General features: G+C 38.4%; 2 protein-coding genes across 2 annotated transcripts; one reads left to right on the plus strand and one right to left on the minus strand.

Annotated features, from left to right (window-relative positions):
• The first annotated feature begins 2,447 nt into the window (after positions 1-2,447).
• On the plus strand, positions 2,448-2,955 carry LOC113304200 (heavy metal-associated isoprenylated plant protein 39-like). Its single transcript, XM_026553259.1, has one exon. The coding sequence runs from the start codon at positions 2,614-2,616 to the stop codon at positions 2,953-2,955; it is 342 nt and encodes a 113-aa protein (XP_026409044.1). The 5' UTR covers positions 2,448-2,613.
• Positions 2,956-3,075: 120 nt separating this feature from the next.
• On the minus strand, positions 3,076-5,949 carry LOC113304121 (probable zinc metallopeptidase EGY3, chloroplastic). The gene is made up of 7 exons (XM_026553186.1): positions 5,886-5,949; positions 5,208-5,689; positions 4,916-5,113; positions 4,569-4,793; positions 4,214-4,452; positions 3,795-3,949; positions 3,076-3,582 (listed from the first exon to the last, which is right to left on the minus strand). The coding sequence occupies exons 1-7, from the start codon at positions 5,947-5,949 to the stop codon at positions 3,227-3,229; spliced, it is 1,719 nt and encodes a 572-aa protein (XP_026408971.1). The 3' UTR covers positions 3,076-3,226.
• Between the last annotated feature and the right edge of the window lie 6,491 nt (positions 5,950-12,440).

Consider the following 12,440-nt stretch of genomic DNA (forward strand, 5'->3'; position numbering starts at 1 on the left):
TTTGCAAACGCAAGACCGTGGTGTATTAGTTTTTCCCTAACTTGCGCTTATTTCTTCAGCCTTTCCATAAGCTTTATTCTAGATAATAATTGGCCATCTAAGTCTTTTTTTATGGCATCACATTGCCACAAAGATGCTGATTAACAATCAGACTTTGCATTACCACCAAGGTACATGCATTCAAGAGATATAACTTTATTCTTCAATTCAACTGGCTACGATGAGACACCCTTAATTATATCGCATAGATAGGTTCTACATCTTCTTATCCATTGAAAAGGCCAACAACAACTTCGCATTCAAGAATTTTGGCAAAATTTCCATTATAACATGTAATGTACTTGCTACTGATAACACCCCAAAGATATGCATTCCAAATGCGTAATCTTTGCATACTTATGAGAAACATGGACTTTAACACCTGACTTGCACCATAAAAGTCAGCATACTCTTTAGTTTTTTCATGCAATCACTTGAAAACCCAGTTTCCAATTATTATCACATGTTTGTCTAACACTTTGGGTAGGAATTTTGACACCTTTGTCATAAACTTTCATGGCATGTTGCTACTTCAAAATTCAAAGTTCATTCCGCTTTGATACCTGCTGTCACATGCCCATTTAATCGCCTAAAATTTTCATGGGACATGACAGGCGATAATTGTGGTTCAGTGAACCAACTTCACCCACAATTACTCAGCCTTGCATACTTGCATCAAAGTACGCATCTGCCTTCACTTTAAAGGCTTTGCACAATGTAAGTCTTTCTTCTTTCTCTCTAACTCTTCATGCCTCCATAAGCATAAGAAGTTTTCCACGCATAAACATACTCAAACAACTTCACAAGATCAGCAACACAGTGGACAAAGAGTACTGCAACAAACCCATTTTATTGCACTAAAGGAAGATTAAAAAACTCGTCCATCACATGGACCAAAACAGGCCATTCACCCTCTTGGTGAATGCCAAAAATACTCTCTACATTAGTGGTTCTTCTCTCAATTTAACAACACTAAAATTATTGATCCCTAAGCTATTTATACAAGCTACTGATCAGGCCAAAACTCCTTGCAACCGCTTGCAGCTGCATGGAACATCCATGTGTCCCATAAGTGGTTTCCATAACCGCCAACTTCAACTTCCACCTTTTGTGTTGTCACGCCAATTGGTGCCAAATTGGTTCTTGGTGGTTATGAACACTCCACATGGGTATAAACTTGCTTTATAACCATTCTACTTTGTCTCGCGTCATTGGCATTCTCATGAAGCTCGTAACCAACTCTTAACCGTCACTTGAGCCGTATTGCACCACTGTTGTGCTTTACCGAATTCTGCTTTGATCCAATGCTCATCCATCTTGGTCCTGCATGCTTATTGCTCTAAACTAATGCACGGATAATCCCGATGCTCCAATCATCAAGGCTAACACCTTAAGCTCATTCTGGTTATCGGGCGCCATATGCTTCACTTAGCCAATCTGCTTCACAATAGTAATGTCACTCTTGCATTATTAGCTTGTTTGCACTGTCCAGGCTTTGGCCATCTTTGAACTAATGTCATAGACCAACTCTTGGCTTATTCTACCTTTTTGCATCATCCTTGAGTTTGGACCAACTCAATTCCACGGTTAATAACAACATCGCATGTTGCATCTTGCAACTTTTGTTTTTTCTTGCCTTTCCCTCAATGAAGCTTCATTGTATCGGCCAATAAGCTTCTTTACTTAGCCAAATGTCTTTACAATGTAGCGCTACCTGTGCGCTTCACCTGCCCTGCAGGGTTATGCCATTCTTAGCACTTGACAATCTATGCAGTATCGCGCAATCATTGTCGGACACTGACTTGACCTGCAACTCTGTAACGCACGCCACTTGCCAGACCTGTCATAATTAGCCATTAGGGTCTAGATTCTACAACAATTTCTGTGTTACGCGGTTAACTTATGTGAATACTAGAAATGGCATCACATTTCAACAGGAACACCCTGAACTAAACTGAATATTCTTGAAATGGCTTACGTTTCAACAGGCGCAGCTTCAAAATTTTGCTGTTACCTTTTTGTTTTCGTGTGTATCTCTTGAATTTTTCAGCAGGTAAATGGTTGACAAGATTACTTGAAAGTTCATATACAGTATTGCCTGATGCTAGATTAGTCCACTTGGAATAATATCCACAGTTGACCAAGAATTATTGCAATTAAAGACAAATTATCCTCTCACAATTCAGGGTCGGTCAGCAGAGACTATATGTATGGTGGTGAGGTCAAGTATAGAGATGACGTGATTGAAGTCAACAAAAAGAAAAATGAAAAATGATAGTCCAAGTCAGAGACTCGTCTTGAATGAGTCTCCTGCATCGCTGTCCACTTAAATAATTGATATACGAATGTTCCTTCTTCGAAACACTTGAAAACCTTAAAATCATTTCACTTTACAAGGCTGTATATAAACTCTCATTTGGCATCCATCCATCAATCCAACCTTCATCTTCCTCCCTACAATTCTCTCCTTCTTCTCTTACTCTCTTGTTTCTTTTACTCTCTTTACAATTCACTCACACTCAATTGGTTCTCTAAATATTCATAACTACTACTAAACTAATTTTCAGAGGAACGATGCAGAAGATTATAGTTTCCCTGGATTTACACGACGACAGATGCAAACAGAAAGCCATGAAATCAGTTTCTGGACTTTCAGGAGTTGATTCATTATCGATAGACATGAAAGACAAGAAATTAACAGTAATTGGAGATGTTGATGTAACCCTAATTGTGAGCAAACTAAGAAGACATTGTCATACATCAATAGTTTCAGTTGGGCCAGCTAAAGAAGCAGAGAAGAAGAAGGAAGAACCGAAGAAAGAGGCTACCAATCAAATAGTTGATCTTGCTTATGCTTATAGACACTACAATCCTCATATGACTACATATTACCAGAGTGTTGAAGAAAATCCCTAATGCTTGTGTAATTTGTTAATTTCATTTTTATTCTTAATGGGTTAGTTGTAGTTTCTAAATTGGTTTGGTTGTTGATTCAAAATCTTGGCTTTATATCAAATGTTATTTTCTACAAGGGCATTGGTTTTCAAGAACTTTCATGAAATTTTTCAATATAATCTTTACAGTGTAAAATTCGATAAAGCTTACATGGGATGAATGAAAGTATATTTTACAGCGTAAAATTCGATAAAACTTACATGGGATGAATGAGAGGGTATATATACCCCATTTACAGATCTCCCCTGAAGAATGGCTGACTAAGAAATGAGCTTGAGAATGTACCTCCACCATTTGGGAAAAGTGTGAGGAAGCAGATTACTGCCAAAACAAAACCCCAATTATATCTGTCATCTCCCGGAGGAGTAATCTCGTCCCTAGCAGGTAATTCTTCTCCACCTCTGAAGAATGTCGCAAATAAACCCCATGCCAAGCAGAGGACACTGCCACTTAGACCACCAATTCCTAACAGTAATGAAGTGCCAATAGATAGTAGTGTCGCAACGTTCCTTCCAAAAAGAGCTTGAGCAATCCGACCTCCTTCAAGTCTTCCACATGGTAAAAGGTTCAAAGAAGTCACTACCATTCCTGCACAAAGTGCTCATTTTCAGCCTCATCAGATCAACCACTTGTAAAATGTTTAATACGTGATACACGAGCCCATTTGACTAACAACACTGGCACAAAAAAAATCTACTTGAAATTTTGAGAGCTTGGGATGACCAAAATATAGCAGTTGTTCACCATTTCATACATAGTTTAGTGAGTGATATTAAAATTTGAAGGTTGTGGTGACTCACCTAATAGCCCAGCAAAAGCAAGGGGATCAACAGGCACACCCACCCCTTCAACTGCATTAGGCAATACATTTCCTAGATCATCTGAGTAAGGTCCTATCACGTATTGAATGAAAGAAAGCAATGGGTTGTTATAAAAGAATTGGGGCCTTATGAACCTGCAAACAGAAAATCAAGTGTTAAAGAAAACACAGGATGATCATCTGGAACAAATAACCATAGGAGTTAGAAACTCTGAATATTTCAAATCATAACTTGGCCCACTCTCTTCATAATGCTCATTCGCTTCATATTTAAAAGAAATAATTTTCTTAAACCAGTATTTAGTATTGGATTTAAAAGACTTCCAGATTGATACTAGTCACCATGACAGTCATGTACTTGAGGATCATAACCAAGGAAGGGGACTTGGTATTACTTACAAAGCATTTTCACCACCATTGAAGCTGCCATCACTGACAAAAGCAATGAGTGTGAGGGCTAATGAAGTCAAATATGCACTAGCTGTCCGCGCCACAGGAATATCAAAAAGAGCCTTCTTATTAGGGAGGAGTGACTCATAGTTATTCATCACCCCTAAGCATCCAGTCCAATTCGAGGGAACAAGAAATGACGGGATCAGTTTAACACCATACCTAGCTGCAGTAATCCTTGTGCAAATCTGCAACTCATAAAGGAAATGCTCATAAGACATAACACAGCCATCGTACACAGAAAATATGCCTAAATTTGGCCTACAGTGGAAGAAATCCTGAAATGGCAAATATGAGAACATACCTCAGAAACTCCCAAGATGGTAAGGAACCCACCAAAGAGAGGCACAACATCGGATATATAGTCATCAAAAGTAGTATCAGGTTTAAGGAAAAACCCACTCATCAAAGCTATTGTCCCGAAAGTTGTGACACATAATAGTATTGCACTGACATAACCCCAAGGCGTACTTAACTTTGTGGATTCAAACTGAAGGTCTATTTCTGCTTTTGGTTGTACCATACAAACCTGAAAAGATTACTTAATTCTCATTATGTTGTGCAGCAAAACACAAACTCGTACTGAAATGAAAATTAAATTCTTTCGATCTCAACTTAAACCCACAATTACAACCAAGCAAATGCAGTTACCTGCTTTTTTATGTCATTTGATTTTTCCTCCATGAACCATAATACAACTTCTTTGCCAGCTGCTTCAGATAGCTTTTTCTCCAATTTGGGCATGACTTCTTCAATTGGTTTCCTCAAGTTACCGATAAAAATCCCACCGTCTCCAAACCTCCGAACATCAGTTGCAAAGAATGTATCGAACCCAAAACAGCTCTTTAACTGTAACAAAATGAAAAATACTCATTTTGTTTTACTTGGAAAAATATTCAAACACTTTGAGGGCAACCCCAAACTAATGAAAATGCTTACTCACCTTGTTAAGATCAAGAGCCTTAAAAGCTTCTTCAACTTTCTCCAATCTTTCTTTTTCTCTTTTCAAACTTTCAATTGCAGCTCTATTAAAAAATCCAACAACTGGGTTACTGCTGTTTGTTTCAGTATTTAACTCCTTGAGTTTTCTTTCAGCTCTCTTCTTTTCAAGCTTTATAGCAGCTTCAATTGAAGGATTACCCATAAATTTCTTAAAATCCTCATCAGTTTTCCAATCCGATTCCTGTTGTTTACTTGTCTCTTCATCAAAATCATCATTTTGGGTTTCAGTCACTTGTACGAAAGACTCAATCTTTTCTGCGGGCTCCTCTGTATTGGGTCTCTCGGAAATTGTTTCAACAGAGGATGATGATGAAGAAGAGGGTTCATCATACGCCGCCGGCTCGACAGAGAATTTGAGATCATTTCTTGGAATCGGCTTGGAGAAGAGAGAAAATGATTTCCTCTGACAGTGTAGCGTTACCTCTGTGCTTCACCGGCCTTACAGGGTTATGCCATTCCTAGCACTTGACAGTCTATGCAGTATCACGCAATTATTGTCGGACACTGACTTGGCCTACGACTCTGTAACACTCAATCATTGTGCGTCACTTGCTAGACCGTTCATAGCCTTCCCCCACATAATCCGTTCAATGTCCTCGTCGAACGCAACAAGGTATACTCGCTATACTTGTTCTCTGGCCTTTTTCCTTGTCAAAAGGTTTCTGCCTAGTACCATATGCCATCACTTAGCTTATTGACTTGTCATTGATCCTGCCTTTTATTTTAGTTGTCACGTTGGCCCACGCTCCAACTTCCACTACAATCGCATATCAACACCCAAATGCAACTTGGAAATTTCTCTTGCCAATTCCCGGAATTAGGCTTGAATTGCACTTGAATCATTTGCGCCTAAGTTCACGCAAGTAATGATTCCTCCCAACTAGTCACGCTTATCATTGTCATAGTCTTATGCCTTGACTTTCCGACTTTAGTTGCACCACGCAACATAACAGGACTTATACAAAACTTGGCCTCATTCTTCAATCATATGCGCCTATGCCAAATGCCATGCCTTAAGGTATGCATGATATGATTCCATACCGCTCAGGTATCTTCCATTATTCATAGACTTTTCAGTCTTCCACAATGCAACCGAAGTTACACTAGATTTGGCCTCCAAATCATATTGTAAATTACGCCTCTTAGCTTTGCACCATTTGTATGCCAAAGAACCAACACCTTGTTGTTCTTTGTTTTCACCATCGCAACAACTTGATTGAAATGCATAACTTTGGTATAGTCATGACTTAGGATACCCGGGACATCCCACTGTCACTTTGGACAAGGAATCCTCTTGACGCGCCTTTGGAACCAGCAATTTAAGCATCACTTGCTTTTTCAAACTGTTACGCTTTAATGTGGCGGAAAAACCTCATCATATTTTTCCAAACTTTGAGTTACTCTTAACTCATATACTTGTTGGAGTTACATCTTCATTGTTGCTGCTTTACTTCATACTATCGTTGTCAAATACCGCACTTCTACATAACTCTCAATAACAAACTCGACTATGCCACCAATTTTATTTGCTTCTTTCACTTTCAGCGTCTTCTATTGCATATTTTGGCTTAATATGCTATATACCATCTTCCACGCGAACTAGCTTTACTTTGAACGAAAGAAACAAGAAATCTCGTTTCAAATACCCTCACTCATTACTACATAGAGAAACTTCATTCTAACCAAGGTCCACTCGACCCAAAATGAAATTATACTCAAACTTAAGAAAATACTCGCACCAACTTATTACAACTTGCAAGATCTAACAAGCCTGGCAATACCGACTTCATCTTTGCTTCTAAGAAAAAAAAAAAAAAAGGAAGCGAGACAACACCTACTGTCCTCAGTGTAGCAATTCACTTTTCCACATGCACTTTTCCAACTATCAACGTTCTTATGCAACTCACATAACTAAGCACAATATAATTGACACTAAGTTGAATACTCCTTCAAACTGATGTTATCTTGTTGCTTTTAAATGACCTCATGCCATTCTTATGCATCAGGACTACATCTTCTTTTCCATTAAAAAGGCCAACAACAACTTTGCATTCAAAAATTTTCGCAAAATTTCCATTACAACATGCAATGTACTCTCTACTGATAACACCCCAAAGATATGCATTCCAAATGCGTAATCTTTGCATACTTATGAGAAACATGTACTTTAACACCTGATTTGCACCATAGAAGTCAGCATACTCTTCAGTTTTTTCATGCAATCACTTGAAAAACCCAGTTTCCAATGATTCTCGCATGTTTGTCTAACACTTTGGGCAGGAATTTTGACACCTTCGTCATAAACTTACATGACTTGTTGCTACTTCAAGCTTCAAAGTTCATTCCAATTGATCTATCCACACAAGACCAACTTCTTATAGTCTCCATACTAGTGAAACCCAAATAATTTTCACTGAAGTTAACAAACAAATGACACCAACTTGAGTAAAAGAGGGAAAAATCAAGAACAATGTCCTCAAAACACCGCTCTGATACCTGCTGTCACATGCCTATTTAATCGCCTAAAAATTTCATGGGACATGACTGGAAATAATTGTGGTTCAGTACTATCTTCACCTATAATTAATCATCCTTTCATACTTGCATCAAAGTACGCATCTGACTTCACACTAAAGGCTTTGCACAACGGGAGTCTTTCTTCTTTATCTCTAACTCTTCATGCTCCCATAAGCATAAGAGGTTTGTCACGCATAAATGTAATCTAACAACTTCACAAGATCATCAACACAGTTAACACAAACAATACTACAAAAAACCAATTTTGTTGCACTAAAGGAATATTACAAAACTCGTCAATCACATGGAGCAAAACATGTCATTCACCCTCTTGGTGAATACCTAAAACACACTCTACATTAGTGGTTCTTCTCTTAATTGAAAGACACTAAAATTATTGATCCCAAAGCTATTTATACTAGCTAATAATGATGCCAAAACTATGTATAACCGCTAGAACCTGCATGGAACATCCATGTGTCCCATAAGTGGTTTTCATAACCGCGAACTTCAACTGCCACCTTTTGTGTTGTCACGCCAATTGGAGCCTCTCATGTTCTTGGTTGTTATGAACACTCCATATGGTTATAATATTTCTTTATAGGCTGTGAAGCTCGTAATCGACTCTTAACCGTCACTTGAGTCGTATTGCACCACTGTTGTGCTTTACCGAATTCTGCCTTGATCCAATGCTCATCCATTTTGGCCCTGCATGCTTATTACTCTAAGTTAATGCACGGAAAATCCTTGTGCTTCAATCATCAAGGCCAACACCTTAATCTCATTCTGGTTATCTGGCGCCATATGCTTCATTTAGCCAATATGTTTGACAATAGTAATGCCACTCTTACATTACTAGCTTGTTTGCACAGTCCAAGTTTTGGCCAGACTTGAACCAATGCGATAGACCAATCCTTGGCATATTCTACCTTCTTGCATCATCCTTGAATTTGGGCCAACTCAATTCCACGGTTAATTCCAACATCGCATGTTGCATCTTGCATCTTGCACCTTTGGTTTTGTGTTTCCTTTCACTCGATGAAACTTCATTTTTCGGCCAATAAGCTTCATTACTTATCCAAATGTCTTTATTGTGTAGCGCTACCTTTGCGCTTCACCGTCCCTGCAGGGTTATGCCATTCTTAGCACTTGACAGTCTATGCAGTATCGTACAATCATTGTCGGAAACTGACTTGGCCTACAACTCTGTAACGCCAATCATTGTGCGCCACTTTCCAGACCGGCCATAGACCTTCCCCACCTAATCCTTTTAACGTCCTCGTCGAATATAGTAAAGTATACTCATTATACTTGTTCTCTGGCCTTGTACACTTTTGAGCCTCTCTCAGAAATCAGCAAACTTGCTTGGCCTTTTTCCTTGCCAAAACTTTTCTTCCTAGTACCATATGAAATCACTTATCTTAATGCCTTGTCATTGATCATACTGACTTATATTGTTGTTTTCACGTTGGCCTACGCTCCACCTACCATTACAATCGCATATGAACACCCAAATGAAACTTGGAAATTTTTATTGCCAATTCCCTGATTTTGGATTGAATTTCACTTGAATCATTTGCGCCTAAGTTCACGCAAGCAATGATTCTTCCAAACTAATCACACTTATTATTTCCAAAGTCTTTTGCATTCACTTTCCGACTTTAGTTGCACCACGCAACATAACAGGACTTATACAAAACATGGCCTCATTCTTCAATCATATGCGCCTACGCCAAATCCCATACCTTAAGGTATGCATGCTATGATTTCATACCATTATGGTATGTGCCACAATTCATATACTTTTATGTCTTCAGCAATACAATAGAACTTACATTAGATTTGGCCTCCAAATCATATTGTAAATTACGCCTCTTAGCTTTGCACCATTTGTATGCCAAAGAACCAGCACCTTGCTTCTCTTTTCTTGCATTATAGAAACACCTTGATTGAAATGCATAAATTTGGTATAGTCATTACTTATGATACCCAGTACATCCCACCGTCACTTTGGACTAGGAATCTTCTTCACGCGCCTTTGAAACACGCAATTTAAGCATCACTTTCATTTTCAAACTAGCTTTACTTTGAAGGAAAGAAACAAGAACTCTCATTTCAAATAACCTCATTCACTATTACCTTACATAGATTGACCTCATTCTAACACCAAGGTCCACTCGGCCCAAAATGAAAGTATACTCAAACTTAAGCAAATACTCGCACTAACTGATTACAACTTGTAATACCTAACAAGCCTGGAAATAATGACTTCATCTTTGCTTCTAACCAACAAAAAAAAAAAGGAAGCGAGACAACACCTATTGTCCCCAATGTAGCAACTCACTTGCCACATGCACTTTTCCAACTATCAACGTTCTTATGCAACTCACATGACTAAGCACAATATAATTGACACTTAGTTGAATACTCCTTCAAACTGATGCTATCTTGTTTCTTTTAAATGACCTCATGCCATTCTTATGCATCAGGATTAATTTGTTCTTATCTTTCCCGCATCCATAATTTGGCCTAACTTGCACCTCCAAACGCATTATGCATCTTGGCCATGCCCAAATACCATTTGGCGCATGCTATTGTTGTATACCTGCTATTCCAATTAGCACCCAAATCCGGACACATACTTGTGCACCTTTGCACAACTGGAACAGACTTAACTTTTTGATTTTTAGCATCACTATATATCTCAGCAAGTCATATTACTTAATGACTTTCGTAGATAAACACCTTAGACAATTTTGACAAGGCCATAATCCTTGCAAATGATGCACCCACTTCCTAATTTCCATAGAGAAAAAATACCACATTATTCTTCAAATTAGAACTCATTTTTACTTCCCATGCACAACTGGTTATTCTTGTCTTTCCCCCTCTTCAAAATCATCTTTAGCAATATTGATTTGTAGTTGACAAGAAAATACGCTTCCGGTTATGATCAAATGCATGTATTTGGATGTCCTTGTCCAAGCATATTTATCTCACTCATAAAACAGGTGCAAATCACACTTATTCTGCGCATCTAGCATCAATGAATAACTCTTCGCAAACGCAAGACCGTGGTGTATCGGTTTTTCCCTAAATTACGCTTATTTCTTCCGTCTTTCCATAAGCTTTATGCTAGATAAGAGTTGGCCATCCAATTCTTCTTTTATGGCATCACATTGCCACAAAAATGTTGATTAACAATCAAACTTTGCATTACCACCAAGGTACATGCATTCAAGAGAGATAACTTTAGTCTTCCATTCAACTAGCTACGATGACACACCCTTAATTATATCGCATAGATAGGTTCTACATCTTCTTTTCCATTAAAAAGGACAACAACAACTTTGCATTCAAGAATTTTCGCAAAATTTCCATTACAACATGCAATGTACTCTCTACTGATAACACCCCAAAGATATGCATTCCAAATGCGTAATCTTTGCATACTTATGAGAAACATGTACTTTAATGGTGTGTAAATGGGGTTGCACACAAAACTTGCAAGTATACAAGGACAAGCTTTATAGTATAGGCATGAGTAGGGGTTAGTCCACAGGGAGTGGGAGCATACAAGAAGTTTTCCTAAGCTAGCAATGGAGACAAGGCACTATGGCAGTGAGCAGTGATGGATGAAGGCAGTGAATAGCAATGAGGTAATGTGGAAGATGCAAGGAACTAAAACAGTTAACAAAGCGAAGCAGTTAACACAAGATGGCAGCACAGCAAAGATTAAATGGCAGAGGATATAAAATAACAATAGCAGGGAACCAAGGCTGTAAGCCAAGGGCAGGGGTGAGTTTGTGCACTGATTTCAGTGCACAACAACTTCAAAATGCAAGAAAAACAGTGAAGGAAGGTAAATTTAGCAGGGAACAAAATAGAACTGAAATTAAGTGACTGTAAAAGGGATTGTGGCTAAGCTAATGCTTAGTATCCACCTTGTGTCCTAATCAAACAACATATTTCTAGGTTGAGTTGAAAATCCTATGCATACATCTAGAATGGGAGGAAAACTAATTTGCTCACTAGTTTTCCCCTAGCATTGACTGTCTTTTGACAGAACAATCAATCACAGGCACTATGAGCATTAACCTCTTCCCATTGCTCAAGCAAAACAGGGCAAGGAGTTAACTATCCTAGCAACTTGTCATTTGATAGTGCATAAGGCTTCAACTGAGCCTCAGCCTAATGTAGTTTAGCTCATGCTAAACTTGTAACTAGCAATAACATTCATTGAGTATGATAATTCAAGCAACATTCAACATTCAAGATAATTGAAAACAACATGCACACATTCACTGTTAACTGCATAAGAAGAACTGAAATTGGAATTGCAATGAAACAGAACAAATGTCTACTGGCTAGTCCAGAGATGATTACAACACACACCCACACCTTCTATTTATACCCAAAACATTCAATTAGGGTTTACAAGCATTTTCCCCAAATTTGATAAAATTAGGGTTCTTGGGAAATTGGGGAAAACTCATCGTACCCTCTGAATTCGTTGTCTCCTCTGCAATTGAGCGCTGACCCATGCTTCCACTTTCTCCTGTCAACTCGAACAACGCTCCAATTTGGTCTTCTCTCCACTGTAACTGAACTCTAGCTCTGCCTTTCTTGTTTGTAGCATCTAGGGTTTTGTAGATGC

This window comes from Papaver somniferum, chromosome 8 (assembly GCF_003573695.1).
Source record: "Papaver somniferum cultivar HN1 chromosome 8, ASM357369v1, whole genome shotgun sequence".
Classification (NCBI taxonomy): domain Eukaryota; kingdom Viridiplantae; phylum Streptophyta; class Magnoliopsida; order Ranunculales; family Papaveraceae; genus Papaver; species Papaver somniferum.

Bases quoted from the DNA above. Each gene is read 5' to 3' on its own strand.
- LOC113304200 (XM_026553259.1), top strand. From the start codon at position 2,614: ATGCAGAAGATTATAGTTTCCCTGGATTTACACGACGACAGATGCAAA.
- LOC113304121 (XM_026553186.1), bottom strand. From the start codon at position 5,949: ATGGCATATGGTACTAGGCAGAAACCTTTTGACAAGGAAAAAGGCCAG. The intron at 5,114-5,207 runs GTGAGTAAGCAT...ATTTTGTTACAG, and splicing joins AGGCTCTTGATCTTAACAAG to TTAAAGAGCTGTTTTGGGTT. The intron at 4,453-4,568 runs GTATGTTCTCAT...TATGAGTTGCAG, and splicing joins CCATCTTGGGAGTTTCTGAG to ATTTGCACAAGGATTACTGC.